The sequence below is a fragment of the Xenopus laevis genome, chromosome 3L (genome assembly GCF_017654675.1).
Source record: "Xenopus laevis strain J_2021 chromosome 3L, Xenopus_laevis_v10.1, whole genome shotgun sequence".
NCBI classification, from domain to species: domain Eukaryota; kingdom Metazoa; phylum Chordata; class Amphibia; order Anura; family Pipidae; genus Xenopus; species Xenopus laevis.
Genome location: NC_054375.1, coordinates 87,878,786 through 87,901,325, shown reverse-complemented (window position 1 = coordinate 87,901,325; position 22,540 = coordinate 87,878,786). Strand labels below are relative to the sequence as shown.

General features: G+C 36.7%; 1 protein-coding gene across 1 annotated transcript in view; it reads left to right on the top strand.

The window, feature by feature from the left end:
* Nucleotides 1-15,125, top strand: part of camk1d.S (calcium/calmodulin dependent protein kinase ID S homeolog) — a 147,623-nt gene extending 132,498 nt beyond the window's left edge. Inside the window, 5 exon segments of the mRNA NM_001090721.1 lie at nucleotides 2,010-2,122; nucleotides 5,717-5,795; nucleotides 11,547-11,634; nucleotides 12,466-12,598; nucleotides 14,474-15,125. Of these exon segments, the coding sequence (NP_001084190.1) occupies nucleotides 2,010-2,122; nucleotides 5,717-5,795; nucleotides 11,547-11,634; nucleotides 12,466-12,598; nucleotides 14,474-14,604 (544 nt within the window). The 3' untranslated portion in view covers nucleotides 14,605-15,125.
* Nucleotides 15,126-22,540: the final 7,415 nt, after the last annotated feature.

Below are 22,540 nucleotides of genomic sequence, written 5' to 3'. Positions count from 1 at the left end.
TATTGTTATTCAGGGGCTTTTCATAGCTTTAGATCAATAGATAGTGATGTTTCCTAATTCCGTAAAATTAATGGAAATAAGACATTTTTTTATTGAAGCATATTCAGTCTAAATATATTCCAAACTAAGGAGCAGATCAATGATTGGTAATTTTTCAACTAGTTGTTCACTTGGAAAAAAATACTTATCTTTCAATATGAACAAATCATTTTCAGTGTTACTGTCAAAATGTAGTATGGTTATATGATCCAGTATCCAGAAACCCCAGATCCCAAGCATTTGTTAACATCTAAGTCAGTCGCAGAACTATTGCTGAACTATAATAACCTAAGAAAATAATGGAGCTTGCTTTAAGTAGTCAAACACTTTCAGATAATTTGTGTTGATACATTTAAAAAAAAAAAAAAAAACTGCTGGGAAACCTCAGGAGAATCCAATTTGAATTTTGATATCATATCATCCCCATATGTACATATGCTATGTTCTTTTGTTCTAGATAGCTTGTATAATATTTATTACTATAGCACTTCAGCCTACAGAGCAGACTCCATTGTTTATGTGACTGCGCAGTGTTGAGGCCCCAAAAAGGATAAATAAAAACATTTTGGTGGGAGCTGTGCCATACAGTTTCCCTTAATTCCAAATAAAGGACAACTTTAAGGAATTAAGTTGTTAAACATGATATTTTAAATAAACTTGATTTATGAATAATTTAAGAAATAGACAAATCACTAGCACATCCTGGCTGGAGAAATCAACTCGGTGTAGAAGGGATTGGAACAAAGTATAGTATGGCCACAGTCACTGCTGTCATTGGTTGAAATTTTATAACTAATTGGAAGTAGGAGAATTAGAATATAAGAAAGAAGTGTGTCATATTTTAATGGATGTATAACATAATAGCCAGAACACTACTTCCTGCATTGCAGCTCTCTAACCTCTTAGTTAGTCAGCGACTGCAAGGAGGTCCTCATGGGACAAAACTGTTAGTCTGCTTTCAATCCTCATCATTCAGCGCAAAAGCAAACGAACTGGACATATATGTCCCATATACCACCCCTTCAAGTCATTCATTGGTTACTGACTGGTAACAGGTTAGAGAACTGCAAAGTAGTGCTCTGCCTATAAGGTTAGACATCCAATTACCCCAGACTTTTGACTAAATAACTGTATTGAAACATTTTTTATTTTGAACAGCCTATCTATTTAACCAGTTTTATGTTTACACTGAACAGTTTTTTTAATATGCAACATATTTATGTGTTGGGAAATAGCCTCTACCATCCCTTATTGTTATTTTCATGCACCCTCTCATCATACTTTAACCCACATAGACTGTACAACAGGGTACTATGGGTCCACCCAGTCTAAACTAACCTTCGTTCAATCCATCTTGAACATTGCTGCCAGACATATACTTTTTCTCCTGATATATTGCTGCCCGTCTCTGCAAGTCCCTGCACTGGCTACCAGTCATATACTGAATTTACTTCAAAATTCTCATGCCAACTTCAATGCACTCAGCAACCATTCCCACAGCCTGCAGGTCACTCACTTACATTGTAAGCTCTGATAAAGCTATAGGTCCTCTTGACTTTTCATAACATCCTTGCTCTTCTCTCTCTCTCTCTCTCTTTCTCTCTCTCTCTCACTCACTCACTCACTCTCACCCTCACCCTCTGTTGCCTTTTCACACCAATGGTAAAATATCTGCTTCTGTATGATAAAATTATTTGTATGTGGAAACTGTTATGTTTAGCCTTTGTACCTAAATGCAAACTAGATAAGTAAAATTAACCAGAGTTATATGGAGGTCCAGGTACTCATGCCCCAGACCTTTCATCTTAAGGGAGTGGTAGTTCAACAGGAGGCTGGTACTCCATGAATTTTGTAGACATTGGTGCAGATAAAATTCTATTATTTTTTTAAGGAATAGGAGAGTCTGGTGGGATATTCTTCTGTGGGAGACTTGCTATATTATAATAATATGCATTTGTGACTTTTTTCAGGCTCTGCGGTTATCCACCATTCTATGATGAGAATGACTCCAAACTATTCGAACAGATTCTAAAGGCTGATTATGAATTTGATTCTCCATACTGGGATGATATTTCAGACTCTGGTATGGTCAAAGTGATCTTTCTTTCATTTTCAGTTAAATATTATAAATTACATATGTTAGTGTCCGAGCATTTAGCATTTGCTGGCATTTCAAACTGTACTCATTCCCATAAGATCATCATTTTAAAGGGCATTTTAAGCCGAACATGAGATTAAATTAGAAATTGAGAACCTTGTACATAGGTCTTAATACTGACCTAGTCCTAGGGTGCAGCAGCTCAATGACAATGAAGATCCATACTTAGGAATAGGTCATACCCGAGCTCTCGGACAGTCTTCATCTCACCTTAAACACTCATCATGGTAAACACTCTACCTCTCGGCTGGGCTTTAGCTCAGGTCTTGGTATGCTTGAACATTGATCACCCCCCACCATGACTGTTAATATTGGGACAACTTTAGAAGCAATGTTTTTTATGTTGGTGGCTGCATGAAGCTGTAGTCACACCATATGCATAAGATGCATCTAGTTTATCAGCAGCCCAATTAACAAATTATTTGTGTGGAAAATAATTTGTTAAACAGGACAATAGTTGTTTTTTTTATCAGAAAAAATAAATATGTTATAAATCAGCCCATGAATTCTGTTTAAAATTTCATATTATTAATAACATTTTGTGCACAGTCTCATGGAAATGCGATGTCAGACTGTCTGGTGCTTCACTTGTTCCTGGCAAATGGTTTAACTTCACCCACTGGCATCACAGCGTGCCTGCAATTTCAAAGCCAATCCTAACAAAACTGAAGGCACAGGCCTTTACAGGAACTATTAATGGATTTTATATAAAACAATGCATATTATTTATGAGGTTGACAAACACTGAATTTACTTCTGAAATAGTCTAATGCATGCAGACAAGATATCTGCCGAAAGTCTCTGCCCCAGTGAAATATTAACTTGGTTGGAAAGGAAAAAGCTTAACATTAATTTAAAAAAAAGGGAATTGCTCTACTAACAGAAATTTTAATTACACTAAGAATTTCAACCACAGCATTCAATCATAAATCATCATTTAAGTTAAAAAGTGACATTAATTCTCTTCATTACACTATTTTCCTAATCCCCGGTACAGCTGCATTTAGAATATGTTTCATATACTTTCCATGTGAACGGGTTATCATAGCATTGGCATTTCCAGGGTTTACAACATGATTGTGGATACTTAGGTTTACCTTAGTTTAAGTCAGGGATACAGTAGCAGCCGTACCACATTTTTTAGTACTGGCTGTACAGAACAGATACATGTCATTGTCAATGGGACATTACTAGTTTATTACATCTTTTAAAAATACATTCCAATACATTTGGACAACCTTTGATTATTTATTTTGCATGGTTTTTGATTTATTAGCCTTCCTGTTCTGCCTCTTTCCAGACTGCAGCTGAAAATGCCGTCGGTTTAGTGGGGTCACTGACCCCAGCAACCAAAAAACAGATTAACGTGCGACTTCATTTTTATTATTGTTCTTTACCATTTTAATGTCTGCTCATATGAGCTGCAGAATGAAAACGTAAATTATTTAAGAAACCACAAAGAATAAAAAATGAAGATACTGAAGGTTCATTTTAATGAACAACCCCTTTACACAGAAGTCTAGCCCATACCCTATTCTATTTTCCTTGCCCAGAAGGAGTTAGATTCTATCTTTGCTTTCATATGATAACCTACTACTACCTACTATGCCTGGTATAATACCATGTTGAACATAGTTTTATCTTAACTCATCTAAGGTTCTCACTAATACGTATCATAGCTCCATGACTTTCATTTGATAAATGGGTGCCTTTATGTGAGTGTAGCCAAGACTCTTTCACAAGAGTTTAACGCTTTCACCAGCGAAATGCTGAACTCCTTACTGTACTGTATGTGCATTGTGAGCTGAGGGCCAGTGCTTCACACAGATGATAAAGCAATAGGCTGTACCACCAGGTATTCCTGCAAGTGTCAACAGCAAGCTCTGTTACTAGCAAACGCCTTTCTGTCAAAACACTGTGCTCAATTCCTCCATAAAAGTATTATGCACTGGAAAGAGTCAAGTTGGATCCTTTATTCTTGGGTATGGCTCTTGCTATAGCAGGGGTGCCCAAAAGGTAGATCGGGATCTGTAGACCTTTAGTTGGTGATCAGTAGACTTGACTAAATCACCCGTTTCATGTTTTTCATTCAGAAATTTATGCTAAGGTTACATAAGAAATAATTGTTTGTTAAATATAACAATATACATTTTTGCATCAATATTTAAGTAATATTTTCCATGGAACAGAATGCTAATGATTTTATGGATGTAGACCTTAATGGGACAACATCACTAAAAGGAGACCCTGCATTAGTAAAGTACGGGCACTCCTGTGCTATAGTATTCATCACATCTTAGTGATTAACAATGCTCTTTCCAAAAATGATTATTCCTTGCATTTGGTTCCACTTCTTTGTTCTTCAAACGTTAACCCTCCATTGCATATCTCAGTGTCACTGACCTGCATTAGGGGGAAAAAAAAAACTTGCTAAACAAAACACATACTAAGTTTATACATGTACAAAATTGTCAACGTGTATAAGTTACCTGTTCAAAAATGTGCCCCAGTGGTAATTTGCCTCTCTTAAGCTATTTTATAGTTTAATTGTTCATAGCTTCATAGTTGAATTGTACCATTGTCTGTACCAGTTTAGTTACACATCTCTACACTCTCTCTAGCTTATTAATATATTTCCTATGGACAGACACCTGTGAGTATCTTTTGTCACTTTCATGTTTGACTTTTGAGTGTTAAGATTGGCCAGTAAATTGAGAGCTTTAAAGGGGTTGTTCACCTTCAAACAACTAGTTGGTTTCAGATAGATCACCAGAAATAACGACTTTTTCCAATGACTTTCTATTTTCTATGTGTGACGGTTTTTCTAATATTGAAGTGTAAAGTGTAATTTCTCTCCTTCTGAAGCAGCTCTGGGAGGGGGGGTCGCCGATCCTGTAAACTGTTCTAAATGGATACATTTAGTTGATACATTTCTTATCTTTGTCCCTGCTGAGCAGAATCTCTGGGTTTCATTACAGACAGCTGTTAGACTTGATACAATTGTTGCTAATACTCCAGAGATGCTGCTGAGAAATGGATCAACTCAATGTTGCAAAATTGTAACAGTTCAGAGTCTGCACCTGAATTACTGAGCTGCCAGACTCAAACATCACAGACACCAACATTCAACTTTACACTTAGATTTTGGAAAAAACGTAAAAGATAAATAATGGAAAGTATTTGAAAAAAGTCTTTGTTTCTGGGGAACAATCTAAAAACAACTGAATTGAAAAAACTGTTTGGAAGGTGAACAACCCCTTTAAGGTTATTAAATGTATTAAACTGAAGCATTTGCAGGTTAGGTTGAAGAGACCTGTAATTTTTCTTTCTCACTGTTGTCCATAAATTGCTGTTGCTATTTTACTTATTATAATACATTATGTAAATGAATACATTTACATAATGAGATAATTATATTGTGTATGCCAAACAATAAATTACAAATAAAGAGGGAAAGTTGGATGTAACTCAGAAATGTGTCACTGTAGTTTTTTTAAACCCTTTCCCATCTTTTTTCAGCTAAAGATTTTATTCAGAATTTGATGGAAAAGGATCCCAACAAGAGATATGCATGTGAACAAGCTCTGCGACATCCCTGGTAAGTCTCAAACATACTGTATGTACTGAATGTATATCTTATGTTAAAGCTATAATTTGAAGATATGAAGCAGTCAGCTGGCCACAGATCAGTTGCAATGTGTTAAGCTTTACAGGTCTGTACGTTTTGTATGGTGGGGGGAAGGATGGGTCAGGTTGGAGGGTGCAAGTAACAAGCTTTGCTGGATAACTGTTCAGTCTCATAGCTCCTTTGGTGTATACAGACTGGGGAAGAGAAAACAAGTCATAAAGAGGGGGGGCGCTGGGTAACTACTAGCACCACAAACTCTTTGCACCCCGAGAAGAGAGAGGATCCAATTAGAGCTCAAATTAAAGATGCATTTTAACAGGTCATAAAGTTTTTTTGACTAAGGAGCCATAATTCATAAGGCTGGCACATCCTTTAATACTACACCTAATGTCCCTTTATAGATTTCCAATGGATTCCAGTTACAGAAAGCTTGTCTATATAAACCAGAGACCCGTTTATGCCGTCAAAAGCTCACTGCCACACAGTCTGAACATCCTATAAACTGAAATAGCTTAAAATACATCAGACGTGTTTCTAATTTTACTTTGCCTCAAGAGAAAAGATTGAATGTATTGTTTCACAGAAATTCCTAAAAGTGCCTCAATGATACAATCTATTTTGAGGCCTACATTAGATGAAAAGCAATGCTGAAGATATTCCCAAACATGAGATTAGCAAAATAAATAAATGAGATTGTTTCTCTCTCAGGGGTGTATTTACTAGGCTTCCCATGTGTCTATGTTTCCAATACATCATTAGATAAAGAATACAGCCCTGGCAGCAAGCATGCAAATGGGATTTGTGTTGGCAGAAAACAAGATCATTAAGTTAATAAAATAATGTTGTTTTGTGCTGATGTGATTTTAATTACCTGTGTGGATGACTTTACTTGACATTTTAGTTTGGTTACAGTGATATGTTCTGTGTATAAGCATATTACACATTGCCTTACTTGTCTAAGTAATGTTTAAGCATTGGATAACTGAATTTGGTTGCATTAATTATGGAACTTAAAAGTATGAGTGGGTCATTTTATACTTTACATGGCCTTCAGCTTAAAGGAGTTTTAAACCTAAAAATAAATGTTTGCCTAATTTTCTAGTTTAAATTCATTACAGATTTTCTTTTTTGCTAATCTCTGTACTGACAGTTCTGACCATAAAACAATGGAGCAGAAGCCAATTTATAAACAAATCTGTAAATAATGATTTCAAGCATTGTGGGAATTGGAATGATATCCAGAGGGCAGCTGGCTTGAGCAACATTGTTTCAAGTCAGAACCGGGGGTAGTGTAGAAAATAGCAAGGAATTTACTGCAGCAAATACCTTCACAAATAGAGTATATTTTGTAACGTGTCCCATGGACAGAGTGCAAAGAGATGTGCCTTGCACTGAACGGAGGTGCCTGTGACTGGTAGATAGGGATGGGCGAATGTTTTCGCATTGTTCGGCGCGGAAATGACGCCCACAGACTTGTATGGTGTCGTGTGTAAAAATGTTGACGCCCATAGACTTTAATGGACGTCGGCGACATTTCGCCGGCGGCTAATTTTTAACAAAACAGGTCAAATTCGCCCATCCCTATGTGGTAGAATTACATTCAAAAGAGCAGATCTAGCATATGTAGTATTGCAGGCTACTGCTGTCTGAGGCAGCTGTCCTGATGCCCCCCCTTCTGCTTCACGCTTAAAGGAGATATAAATGCAAAAACCCTAATTTTGTAGGCAATTAAGCAATATATGGTGTTGCTTTTACATGGTGCTAAAAAATAATATTATCTTTAAAAATAGCCCCTTTATTAGAGCTCCCTATAGATGTTCACCGGTCCCTGTCCATGTTTCAAATGAGGGGTGGGCGTGTCCTTATGGTCCCTGCCAGAAGCACAGTAACAGGAGGACAGCCAATCACAGCCCTGCAGTCACACAAGCACAGAGAGGCTTCAGTTTCCTATCAGGTCCTGCTAGCTGCTGATTGGTTCCTGTCCTACAGTGCACAGTGAGCTGAGAGCCACCGGCTCCCCTGTACAGCCTGGGATTTCAGGAGCAGGAAGGGGAAGAGAAAGGAGGGATTATTAGGGTTTTGCAGAAATATTCAATAAATCAGCCTAAAACACTACTTTTTAAGCACAATTCTTCTATATATAAATGAGTATAATGCACTGGTACATTCTTATTTTTTACACAAAATGTCTCCTTTAAAAGTTAGCGTCGGATCGGGTCAAAGGGGGCCGGATTGCTAATGCAGAGAGCGCTATTTCATTTGCTGCACTATTAGAGCCAAGTTTCCTATTTAAAAACAGAAATTTGTCTCTTAAAGTTACAGGAGGCTGCTTTTTTGCCACCCCTGGTAACTGACCGCTTACTGCAGCCTGAGATAAGGTTCTCATCTTACGTCACCTTACCTCATGGCAGGAGTGGCCCTGATTGTAGTTTATAAGCTGTGGAATGTGTCACTGCAACAAGACTACCTGAGATTTGGAAACACATAGCAGACTAGTTTTGCCTGATGTACTCCGTACCTCCCAACCATCCTGTTCTTCACAGTCTAGATTTTGACAGCTCAGCCTGCAGTCCCGGATTGTTTCTGACAACAAAAAATGCTATATTTCTAAAATTTAATTAAATAAGAGCCTTTTTGCAGAGAGCCCCGAATACTCAGTGCCAGCACTTAGAAACATTTGTAACAATTCAAGTTAAGCAAAGATACAATTGTAACTATTTAAGATAAGCAGGTCTCTTGGGAGAACTGTGACTTGTAGCTTAAAGGGCAACCTTTATTAGAAAAACCTGCAATAACACATAAAACATGACAAACCCCAGAATTGTGTTCAAACTTTCCATAACCTGCCAAATTTTGAAAAATGGACATTGTGTTGAGGGGTTGTGTCCACAAAATGGGCGTGGTCAACATTTTGCCGTGCTATGTGCACCAGAACTTTTTTTCCCTCATTCTCATTTTCAAATGCTAGGAGGTAAGGTGCTCTAACACAAGGATAGATAATGGCGCCTTGTAAGAAAAATAATAAATGGAAGAGGTACAGTAGAGAGTCTGATTGTCCAAAAATCACAAAATAAGTTATCCTTAATCCACCATATAATTCATTAGACCTTTATAATTCATTAGACCTTTGTTGCAGTGACATTTCTGGTATGCAGTCTAGCCACATTTAGCTTGGGAAGAAGGACTGCTAAAGCCAAAATCAGCCTTCAACTTTGGGACCTAGATAAATACACTTGTATACAAGGTCCTGAGAAAGTCCTTACATAGGTCAATATTGTTGCTTTTTAAATAGATAAAAATAACTAGCCTGAAATCAAGAACTGTAGACAACTGTTACCGCAGATGCATCCGATATAACTTTGCACATATTGGCAAATGAAATGAAAATAACTGCCATTGTTTAAATGTTAACACACACACACAATTTCAATTCAAATTGAATAATACAAAATATTCTCAGTGATTTGATACCAATGATCGGTTACTGCATAATTCCCACCCCTACCACAAGCAAGACTCAGTAAATGAACTGAGGCTTGGAACAGTTATTCCTATCTGACCCACAATATTAAACTATGGCACGGTTTTATAGCTGAATACTAAAATGGAAGACAATATTATCAATATACCCCCATACAAAAACCAGTATCCTCCCTGCTCATTTTTTGTTGATCACTCTTACTAGGCATATTGAAGCAGTGCCCACAATGTTCAGTACTTTGGATTAACTCTTATTATGGACTGTAGTCATAGACAAAAGCTGGCCAGAGACACAAAGATAGTCATATGAAACAAAGCTTTGTGTGATCTTTGGACCGTGTGTATATTGTCCTGACATCATACTATGGCAATTGGTTGTTTAAATGAATGGACAGGTTAGAAGATTTGTCGACTAACGATAATAACTTTGCATGAATTGCCTGATGATATCAGTGGATGACGGTCACTACTATTTGTCAGACATGACAGTCAGGCCGGACTGGCAATCTGTGGGTTCTGGCAAATGCCAGGGGGCTGCTGTAAGTTGCCATAGACAGTCATTATATATTGGGCTGGTGGGGGGCTGTTTGGACCTCTGTGTGGCCTGTTTGGGCCTCTGTGTACTTGAAATGCCAGGGCCTATTTGGAATCTCAGTCCAGACTTGATGAAAGTCGTACAATTGCCGTCTGTCAATTCATGGCCAGAACATTGTCCGATTTGTTCTTTTTACTACTTTATTTAATCTGAATGGTTAGTGGTAGGTCGGACGATTGCATGATAGTTTGTCGGACTTAAGGATAATCTGCACATCTATGGCTGGCCAGCTTTAGACTCGGATGCTTGAGTGGATGGATGGTTGCTTTGTAACTCAAAAATGTTCACAGTTAATGCAAAATTAATAAAGGGCAGTAGCCCAAAACATTCGCTAAGCAAGAAGTTTTGGATACAAATCTAATGTTTGGTGTGTCTTTTATTATATGGTTGGAGTCCTTTCATCATCAGCAGCAGAACAAGATGTAGGGTGGAGGGGCCTAGATCAGTAGGAGGTGGCTTGGAAAGCGGAAAGGGAAGTTTGGAGCAGTAAAACCGCTACCAGAATGAGAAAAGCAAAGTAGTTAAAAGAATTTTAACAGCAGGCTAGTGAAGCAGATCTAAGGGAGTAGCATATGTCCAAATGTGCCAGACATATTTCCTGTTTCTAGTTACTGCAGGTCCCACCCCTAATAAACTCCTGCCGCCAGTAACTGCTGTCCACTGTAGGATAACAAGCCTTTCTTTCAATCCAGATTTTAGTACAATTTAAGCCTTTGGAAATGGGAAAAATACTAGTTTGGATACAGATGTGTTGATGGAACAGAATGCCAGCCTGTTGGATACATAATTATGTAATAGTTTTAAAAGAAATATAACAGTTTTACTTTTTTTTATTACAATCACAGTGGCTCAGTGATAATCACTTCTGTCTTACAACACTGGGGTCTTGACTTGAATTCTGAATTTGTTACGGACTAATACAAATTTCTATGGTACCCGCCCCTGTGTCTGTATGGGTTTATTCTGAGTACTTCAGTTTCCTCCCACACACCAAAAAAATAATGAAAATGATTAAATTAACCCTGGTGAGTTGCGTGAATGTGATAGGAACGTTATGATTGTAAGCGCTTCTGCAGTAGGGACAAATGCAATTGATGTGTATTCTCTGAAAAACGATACTCAATATAGGTCAGTACTAAATAAATAACTACAAGGTGCCAATTTACCAACAATTGAAATTTCATTTTTTATTTCCACAAATCTCTATCTAAAAGTTTGTTGTTTTCCTATTTTTTTTCCCTAAAAATTTGAGATTAAGGAGCAGATTTATTAAATTTGGTCTCAAATTCAGATTGTGAATTATCCAAACTCAATTAGAATATTAATTCGAATTCAAATTTCAAGATTAATCAAACCCATACCCTGGAAATAATTCGTATTTGACTTTTCGCCACCTAAAACCTGCCGAATTCATGTATAAGTCAATGGGAGAGGTCCACTGACCCATTTGAAAAATGTTAATAGCCTTTCTGACATTCGAGTTTATTTTCAGAAAAACAACTCAATTTGTTTAGCCAGAGCTTGTAGAAATACTATAAAACATCCCCTCTGTGCCATAACACAAAGGCATAAACATTTTAGAGTTAAGTTTCTCAAATACTTTAACCAAACACAGTATTGTATAGAAAATGTCTTTGTTTCCACAGGATTGCTGGAGATACAGCTCTTTGTAAAAATATCCATGAATCTGTCAGTGCACAAATTCGTAAAAACTTTGCAAAAAGCAAATGGAGGGTAAGTTCTATGTATTTTGTTTTATATGAAGAAAATGTTTAGTTGTTATAGAAAAACTAGATACATGAAAGCCTAGAGACAGACCTTAATATAACAAAATAGGAAAAATGGTTTGATTTGGTAAATTTTCCTTTTCAGTTGTTTTAACTATTTAAAAAATATTTTACACATAATAACATATTACTATATAGCTAAGTTTGGCATAAATCAGTCTGTTTATATCTATGTAAACAAACATTTAGAAGTTTTCAGCTCTAGACCTGGGTGGACCCATTGCCAGTTGTGTTAAAGGCATGGTATCCTTTGTGAAATGCACCAATGACCATATGTGGGTATTATTATTATTATTATTATTATTACATGCTTGCTGTTTACACACAAATACTCATCTATGCCAAGCGGGAGGGTTGACAGTGTACAATTATAATGTGGTATGACATTCTAACAAAGCTCAGATAAAAATTGTGCTTTCCTCTACTTCACAAATTCTTTCAATTGTGCAGACACATCAACGTGTTTGTTGTTTCAGATTACGGAGCAGGTTTATCAAAATGTGATATTAGCGCTCAGTAAAAATAAAACCTCACCCTTTTTCTATTCATTCCTATGGGATTTTAGAAGCTTATTGATCTTTGGCTAAAAGTTAGAATTCACTATTTGATATGTATACTCCTTAAAATCCCATACGAATGAATAGAAATTGGATGAGTTTTTTTGTGGTGAGCTCTAATCTCATATTGTGATCAATCTGCCCCTTATAATACAGATTTCTAATGTGCATAATACCATTTTAAATATTACATCCATTGACATATAAATGATGCCTTCTAGCAAGCTTTTAATGCCACTGCAGTAGTGAGACACATGAGAAGATTGCATCTTGGAAGCAGCCAGGACAGTTCAAGTGTATCAGGTGGCAACAGCCCTGCCAGCCCCCTCCCAGATGGAACCAGCCGTAAAGATTGTAAGTATGCAATTCGCTAGTCTGATAAATGCTCCATAAAAATGTCCTTTCTATAATGGGGTGGGGCAGGTCTGCAGTGCCCCCTCCCCCCACAAGGAGTACCCTGTTAGCAGCGCCTTTATGCCGCCTGAGGCGGCCTTCCGTTGCCGCCCCGACCCCTCCTCACGGCGCTCACATTTTCTGCGCAGGAGGGGGTCAGGGCGCTGCACGACGCTAGTGCAGAGAGCGCAATTGCGCTCTCTGCACTAGAAGAGCCGAATTTCCGGGTTGAAAACCGGAAATTCGGCTCTTAGTTACCAGGAGCGGCATTTTTGCCGCCCCTGGTAACCAGGGGGGCGCTTCCGCCTGAGGCGAGTGTCTCAACTCGCCTCATTGGTGGAGCGCCCCTGCCTGTTAGGTACGTGATGTGTGCAGGGGGGGAGGGGCTGGGCTGGGGCCCAGGACACCCCAGTCTGACACTGGATGCAGGGTAACTCTAGAATTAGTCTTTTCACTAAAAGACCTGAAAGGCAGTTTAAATAATAATAACAGATAAGTGCATGTAATCTAAAAAAGCATTGGCTGCTACAAAACACTGCCATTCTACCCAAACGAGACTCCAGTCTTATTCTCATCCAGCTAACAAATGAACAAGTGACACAGACAGCTCTGTTTGGTTAAAGCACACTTTATCTGCCAAACAGGAAACCAAGACATTTTCCAAATATCATTTGCAAACCGGGGAAAATAAAAAGCTGGCTAATGTGCTTGGAAAGCTGAGGTGACAACTGTAGTACAGGAATTCATGGGATTTAGCTTTTTTGATCTTGTATTAAGCCTTTTTTGTATTTCTAATTGGAAGCAATATTAACAAGCTGCATCAATTTAATTTGCATGACGTGAAACCTGGTGCTATTAAACATGCTGCTATTTATACTCTATGAATTGACGGGTATAGATATAAGCATCTATATAAATATTCTCATAACCTGATGACATTTATCTGGAGCAGGATCAGAAAGAACTTACCAGACCTTATCTGTAATGAAGAATGCATTGATAAATCTTGTACATACAGTACCAAGTATATAACACTTGAGAGTCATACAAAAGAAATACATGAAAAAGTGACCTTGACCCAAAGAGCTTATGGTCCAGTTGAGAGCAGATACAACAAAGTTAAGGGAATCATTTTATTTAACTGAAGCTAAATTTTGGCTAACATTGGCTTAAAAAAATGTTCAACACATTATTTGACTGAATAAATAAGAAGTTGCATAGCTGTTACATTGTATATGCAGAGGGTTTTTTGTAAGCTGTTAAGAGACCCAGTTGATTGCACAGTTACTTTTTAGGCTCAAAAAATTCTCAGTGTGCTTCTATGTTTGTATATTGTTACAACATGTTACAGAAGTGTAGGTAAAGAAAAAAATTGTTTCTTATAAGCAGTCACCCCTGTGAAATGCAGAGCAAAACTAGTTGCCCTTGAAGTTAAAAGAAGTGCGAGATGCTGAAACAGAGCCAGACTGAGAGAAGAGTGATGGGGTAGACATGTTTTCCAGGACAATTTCCTTGGAATATCCCATCATATTGCACACAACCTGTTTTAAATCTGTTGTCTTATATAGACCATCCTCACAGTCATATAATAATACAATTCTTATGTCTTACTAAAAAAAAAAAATGTATTGAGGCCATGTCTAGAACAGGGACCATAAAAATTGTCCAATTGACCAATAAAAATATGACCCAACCTTGCAAGTCAGCAATACTGTTATCTGAAAAGTTATCCTAGGGCAAAATAATTCAGTGTTTGAATTGACATGCTTTTATCCAATCACATCTCTTTTATACATGAGGAATAACTAATAATATTCATGTTTGTTCCTTTTGCAGGTAAGTCCCCATCTAACCCTTATAGTTTCCTGTCAGGTGTTTCTTCCTCTTCTTCAGCCATTTCTGCAGTAGGAGGAGACCGGAGACCAAGGCCAAGCTCTGTCACAACAGTGCATGCTGGGAGCAAATGAGCAGCCAAAGAGCTTTAGGGCAGAGTTGGAGAGCAGCAGACTTGCCAAGTGTGATTTCATTCTGAATTGTACACTCCAGAATGGACTCAAAAGATAAAAATAATTTTTTTATGGCCATATTTTATACTGCAGCAAAAATGGTTTAAAATATTAGAAACTGCAATGACTCCAGTTCCAGTAAGGCAAAAGGAATTGACCATCTCTGGTGCTGTGCGAGTCTTGCAACATTCTTACTAATGGACATTTCTTTTATGTTGTTTTTTTCTTAATAATTTGCTTTTCTCTGAGTGTGGGGTATTGGTACTGTATATGTTGTATTTTTCATTAATTGAAGTCTCAACTGGATTATTTAATACTAATTTGGGTGTCTTAATTTATACGTTTTTTTCTAGTAATACTTTTGAACACATCTTGTACTGCAGCCCTCTTTTTTTCACAAGGTGAGAACATGTAGTAGTCAAGACTGTGACAGATACAATACAGAAATGGAAACAGGTGGCAATAAAGGAATGGTAATATTGTTCTGAAATATATATTTATTACTAATCAAAGCTCTAGAGTGGATAATACTTCAAAGGTCCAGAGTGGTAAATGCCTTTCTACGATTAGCTGGTATACATGAATTTATATAATACATCTTCTCTTATTCTACTGATGGTCAGAGTCTGGGAAATATATATATGCGCAAAAGGGCTTGTGAGTTATCCTCAGCCTACATTCTGATTACCATTTAATTAAAAGCTTCACTCTCAGATTATAGACAGACCGAAAGCTACATTATTTTCATTCTCAGGATGTAATGAATGATCAGTTGTAAAGCAGTTTTATAGTAAAGCAGAGCTCTCAATGGAAATCATTTTCTTAGGAAGTGATCGTAAAAACGAAATATATATATATATATATATATATATATATATATATATATATATATATATATATATATATATATATATATATATATATATATATATATATATATATATATATATATATATATATATATATATATATATATATATATATATATATATATATATTATATATATATATATATATATATATGAGATGGCCCTCATCTTATGATTTCAGACAAATGCAGTATTCCCTTGTATTGTGAACATATAAATTATGTTTAAGAACCTTCATATAAATTGTATATCTAAACCTACAAATATGATGCATAGTATTTGAATGTATTTGATATTATGCCTCCACAAAGATTTTTAGGATCACAGTCTTTCCACGTTGTGTCAAGTGTTGCTCCACGTTTCCAGGTACTTATTTATATCAAACATATTGTTCTATTTTGAGGATGTACAAGATGTTACAATCTAAACCATGTGTTGTAGGCAGGGCGACTGTGAAACTCCGTCACAACTGTACATTGCCCTACCGTGTCCCTATACAAGTACAGATGGAGCAAGGTGTGATGTGGCTTCAATCAGAACATGATTATGTTGGGAGATTGCAGTGTGTGCTGCCCATTGGTGCACCGCACATATACAGTATTAACAGGTGCTGCGGTGAACTTCATACATGCTGCTTGCACAGTAATACTGACACACCATGTTTTGAATAATGAGAACACTCTTACTTTATACATGGATACTTGGTTTGAACATTAAGTAAAAATGACTAGAATCTTCTAAAAAAAAAAAAAAAAAGTTACATTTCAGGAATATTAGTCTCCTGGTTAAAAACTGGAGCAAAGACGTCTCCAAACTTGGTTGGCTTGGCCTTTTTCAGTTACTATCTATGAGCCAATGATATTTTATATAAATGTGTAATACGAATGTGAGAAAGAAGGAATGAAAATCTTCATCTAATGTTTGAACTGGCTATGATTTACCACAAAAACACATTAATCCTTCATATTATATAGTAATATTGTCCTGCAAAAAATATTATGCAAATCTTAACGGAGATCTCATACATGTAGGGTTATACAATATGTAGGGTTATACAATATGTAGGGTTATACAATATGTTGATAGGACAACAACTTGTTTGTTTGAGTAAACAGTAAAGGCAGGGCATTTTGACTTCTTTGGTTCTCCCTGAAAACTTTGTGACATGAGCTTCTGATATATTGACTTCCAATATCCTTTTTATTAGATGTAAGAAGTGCATTTAACCTTTTTTTCCCAGTATTCTATATTGTGGTGCAAGCAACTGCAAGACATTATGGGGGTTATGTAATAAAGGCACTAGGTTTGCCCAGGGGTAGTAACTCATAGCAACCAATCAGCAGGCAGCATTTACCAGTCACCTGTTTAAAACCATACATCTTATTGGTTGCTATGGGTTACTGCTCCTGGGCAAACTTAGTGCCTTTTTTACATATAGGGGTAAGGGAACTGGCACATGAGGAGATCACGTGCAATGTGAACCATGTTATTTTGGTCTTTGTAGTAATTGGATTTGATCATCAAAATGCATTCATGTAAAAAAAACTGTATTGCTAAAGAAAGTACAGTAATACTATAAATAAGGTGATTTGAAGACGTTAATGTAAAAGGATAGGATAATAAACAAGGGGTGCCAATATGTTGGGTGCCAATATGTTGGGTACCTCTCTTATGCACTTATGTACATAAACCCTTTGCTGTATTTATTCTACAATGGGTATCTCCATCAGCAGAAGCCACTCACTCCAGATGCAGGGTTGCCTGTACAGAGAGAGGAAGGCCACTGCAGGGTATCCATGATACGTTAACCTGGGAGAGGAGAGGAAGCCAGAACCTGCTGTAAACAGGACCTAAATGAAGTCATCTCAGACTTTACTGTTGGATTGAGGGCAGGGCAGAACGGCAGCTTATGATAGGAAATAATGTACCTGTTAAACATCAACCTGGTACTTTGAAGCTGTTACTGAACAAAGTGTCAATACACTGGAAGATGTAGTTCAGTAGCAGCTGTAGGGTGATGGGTTTTGCCACCCCCAATTTACATATCTGTGGTTACTTATATTTGTTCTCTCTTTTGATTTGCGTATTTCCTTTTTCTTTTTGGCTTTGCTTATAGAAAAGGGGGACCAAATTTTTCCTGGCACTAGGCACAAGTTATAATAAATACTGAAAGTTGTCTGATGCATTATTGTATGTCGATCAGGCAATTTATTATGGAACATTTGTTATTACAAATAACCATATAGTCCTTACATTAAAGTATGATAGTTTATGTAATAATAATTCTACCCTTTTCAAGAACCTTCATTCCAGCTTCTATCATCTACTGCTACTTTATTTTTGCCACAGACAAATCTCAAAACCAAAGAATGTCTAATCTTGTGGAGACATAGGTAGTACAAAACTCACTTTACCTAATTTAGCAAGAAATGAAGCCCTAAATATAGGTGTGAAAAAGAAATGAATAAAAAGCCTTTCCATTCTCTACCCTACCCCACTTTACAATAAGATCTTGTTATTCATCGTTGTTTCTTTCAATGTCTAAATAATGAAAACATTATTTAGAGGTTCATGTAGACTTCAAACTTTTCCAACAACATAGATGTACATACTTTAGATTTTAGTCATGGTCAAAATTGAAAGCACTTGCTGCTAAAACAGTTGATGAGCAGATGAAGGCAACACAGTTGTGTGCATGTAAATAGACAAGTCTGATAAGTGAGTATCCAGCCTGTAATACTGAACTCTACATTGATGCATTGCAAGAAACCCATCCCTGGTCTAAACTGTATTCACTGTGGTAGATGCAGCAAGGACACGATACCTGTATAATGATCAACTCATTCACATAAACGTAGTCTCTTCTTTCCGTTACCCTGGTAAATCTCAATATGCTTTTTCCATTATGGTCAGCGTTGCCCTTGGGGAAAAAAAAATAAAATGCTTATGATGCGTACTTCAAAAATTGCCATTGGATAGTGTTCAGCAGTAAAGTAGTAGCAACTGGTACCTGCACATTCCAGCTTTTTGGAGTTCCACTTATGAGATGTGCCTAATGTGGGGTCAGTCTGTTTTTCAAAACTTCCAATACATCTTCTAAACAGATGACCACTACTTATTCTGTTTCAAATAATGACTGAGCTTTGTTCAAATCTCACTTTACCCTCCTTATGCAATAAAAGGCGCTGTGTGCCCAGATGCATTAACCCATAGCAACCAGTAAGATGTTTGCTTAAAGGGCTTTTACACATGGCCATTTTCTCCTGCATTGCGCTTTCTTCTGTTCAGCCGCAGGGGAGCACAAGAATAGACGCACTCCATTATTGTCAAGGGGGCTGATCTCACACAGATGCATGTATGTACCAAACGCAAGTGAAATGCAACATGCTGCGTCCCACCTGCGTTTGCCTCTTACATGCATCTGTTGGAGTACAGCCCCCTTGACAATCAGGCCTGGATTTGTGGCGAGGCCACAAAAACCTGGGCCTAGGGCAGCAGAATATTAGGGGCGGCATGTCTATGGGCTGTCCACACTTGCCAGCCCGTTGACATTTAGTGATCTCCCATCATTGGAAACTTACTTTCAACAATTTTGGGCTTCATTGCTTCCACTTGCCTTCCCGTCTATGGAAAGGCTTTGGACAGCCAAGAAGCCCAGTCATATTACCCATGCAGCACCCATCAATAACCATCCAAAACTGGAAATTGGTGGTATCTGGGACCAGATCTGCTTACAGAAAGTGCCAATACAGAAATTAGATTCCCAGAGTACATTATTCTATGAAATTTGTAAATGCATTGCACACTTATTGTCTCGAGATTGAACTATGCAACAATGTGTCTGCTAGGCACTAAAAACCAATGAATGTTCCTGCAGGAAACAGTTGAGAAATATTGGATTACCCATCTGAAGTGTCCAATACATAGATCCACCAATTGCAGTGACAACCTTTACAATAGCTGCACACCTAAAATGTATGTGATAGTTTCAATCTAGATACCTGCATTTGCATGTCATTGTTTTAAGTTGCATTGTAACCCACAATAATTTTTTTGTTTTCCATGCAAAATATACAAACAGCAAAAAGTGCTTGTGGAGAAGTATATTGGTACATTATGAAGTGAAGACTGATAAAGGTTAAACATTTTATTTACTTTGTCACAGTCTTTAAAAAAATAAAAAAGTGTTTACTGGAGGGAAACCTTTGTTTCATTTATTCTGCCAGACTTAGTGATGGGCCCACGTTTTGTGCTTTTACTGTGAATTAAAAATGTCTTTCTCCCTTTATATAATTAGTACAATTTGCTTTCTGCTTAAACAAATCCTCTGGAGTAAGGTACAAGTGCCAATTTGACTCACCATTTTCTTTCTTCTGTCAACTTTGCTGTAATCACTGCTGTAATTACCGTAAGAAGCTTCTCTGAGTGATAGAATTGCATCTCTTTCACTGAAATCACTCGAAAATCAGCCATGTTGACACAATTTAAATATTGCAGTAAAACATAAGGGTTTCCCCAGAGTAATAGATTACAAGCTTTGTTGAGCTGGCCATGCCATCAATTACCATTCCCCATGCAAATCAAGTAAAAATACATCTTCAAACATTTTTAAACACATTGGCTGTGCCTAATACATCTCAAATTCATTAACATTTATCAGTTAAAAGTGCAAAATTGAAACCCACAAATAAAGACATGCCACCTATTATAGACCTAGGAAATATGGAGAGGTTGACAACATTTAAACAACTACCATTGGCCATTGTCTATCAAATATTCTGTATTTTCACATTAAAAGAAATGATACAGTATTGCTATAAAGTGTTTTCAATCTTTTTACTGGTATAATAGCTTTACAATGTATGTAAATATTACCAGTAATCAGTAGAATTTAGTTGCATTATACGTAGCAAAAGTTTCAAGAATATATAAAGAGGTATCCAGATGCATATGTATTAGACAAATCTAACAAATCAGATAAACTATAACGGAAAGAGACGAGCTAGTTAGCGGACATGAACTGTAAAGTAACATATCTCACTTCTGCCAGGCAGGTCAACTCCCAGCTAATATCCAATCTTTGAGAAAGAGAGTAGAAAAATCGCACAAAGTGAAATCCATGATCTCATTCATTACCTCAGAGTTCCTACTCTAGAAATCCATCATGGCTTCCTGAAGTTTTGGCACACATGATATTCTACAATGGCAACAGAGCAGGGAAAAACATGTTTTCATGTGGCATATCTGCCAATCAGGCAAGGGTATTTGAATACCTGCATTGGTGGTTTCCAGAAATTGAAGTCCTCTAATCTTGCCCATATCACCAATCAGTAGTACTCTATGTATGAGAAATATGGGGAATCTATAAGCAGCTTCCCACATAATGTATGCTTAATGTGTAGTTTTATCCAAATGCAAAATTATATATTTGTACTGCAAACAACCCCTTTACTTTTATATACACGTACAATTACAGCACACTAGAGATCATCTATCCCAATCAAAAAAAGAAGGGTAACTGAGAAATATGTAAATATACACTTTGTGCAAGCGTTTTCTTCCACCTAATACATAGTCTAGTGGAATATGTACAGAAACCCCTCAAGTTTTTCCAAAAGTCTTACTGTACCAACATGCAAAATATTTTTATTAGTGCATTGCCTTCAAAAATGCCTTAGAATTACAGGAAACCCCTAATCACCTCTTTCCTTTGATAGTCTCTCTTACTTACTTTTTCACTAGCTCATCCTTCCTTGAACCAATTTGGTCATTGTAAATGGGTTTGCACCATTTAATCCCGGTATTTGGCCTATGAATGGACAGGAGCACAGTTTGCATCAGGCATTACATTTTGCTTGTTTGTGTAAAAAAAATGTAGATTGTAAATTAAATAAAGATTATTTATAAAGACCCCAAGCAGATAGATATGGAATCATGTTCTATTTTAACAAACACTTAAAAAAAACAACTTTTAAAAAGAATAAGAATTGTCACATGTTTCACCATAAATGATTTTTCATAGTTACCTTATTATAATATTTTGTTTGGTTTAATTTCCATAGCAATTGCAAAAGAAGGTTTCTGAACACTGCATGACGTGCCAAGCTCTTATACATAAATTGCATTTTTTGTATGTGTATATACTATAAAACCTTAATGTCTGTAGATTTCCAGTGTGTGGGGCTGAATTGAAATGGATCTTTAAATACGTATCTATTAATGGGTGAAATTTGGAGTTCACCATTCACTTGAAAATTGATAAATCAGCCTTCCAAGGTCAGTGTTTTTTTTTGTGGAGACCCTTTTTTGTGAATGTGCCAAAGAGCATGAGTAAATATGTACAACTAAAGGTAAAACATAGCCAAAACACAATTTACAAAAATATTTCTTTTAGTGTTTAGAAAATATATTCAACTGTAGAGTTTGTATGCGGAAATAAATAAAATACAGAAGGGCCCAGGTTACTTGGCAGATAACAGATATGCTGTGTACAACCCAATTAAATTTATTGTATAAGAACTAAACCCATTGTATTATAAATAAACTATAAATTAATGTTCAATTTATATATTTAATACAATTTTAAAAGTTCTAATGATAGCAAGTTTGGACATATTAACAGTGTGTTCTGTACTTGACGTTTCTATCGAGAGAATTATTATGCCTCCTGATCTGCAGGATAGATTTCTGTTCTAAAACACAGTGGAATTTAGTGAGTGCCAAAGAATTTTACCACCATTGATTTCTATATTATAATACTTCTAAAGTTGGCATGGTGAAAATATTTAGGATTGATATGGGGGAGCATACTAGGGATGCACCTAATTCACCATTTCCGATTCAGCCGAACCTCTGAATCCTTCATGGAAGATTTGGCTAAATATGGACCCTAATTCAGGGAGGGAGAGTGAAATTTTTTTTTTTTACTTCCTTGTTTTGTGACAAAAAGTCACACGATTTTAAGGATTCTAATTCGGTTCAGCCAGGCATGAGAACTCGGCCGAATCCAAATCCTGCTAAAAAAGGAT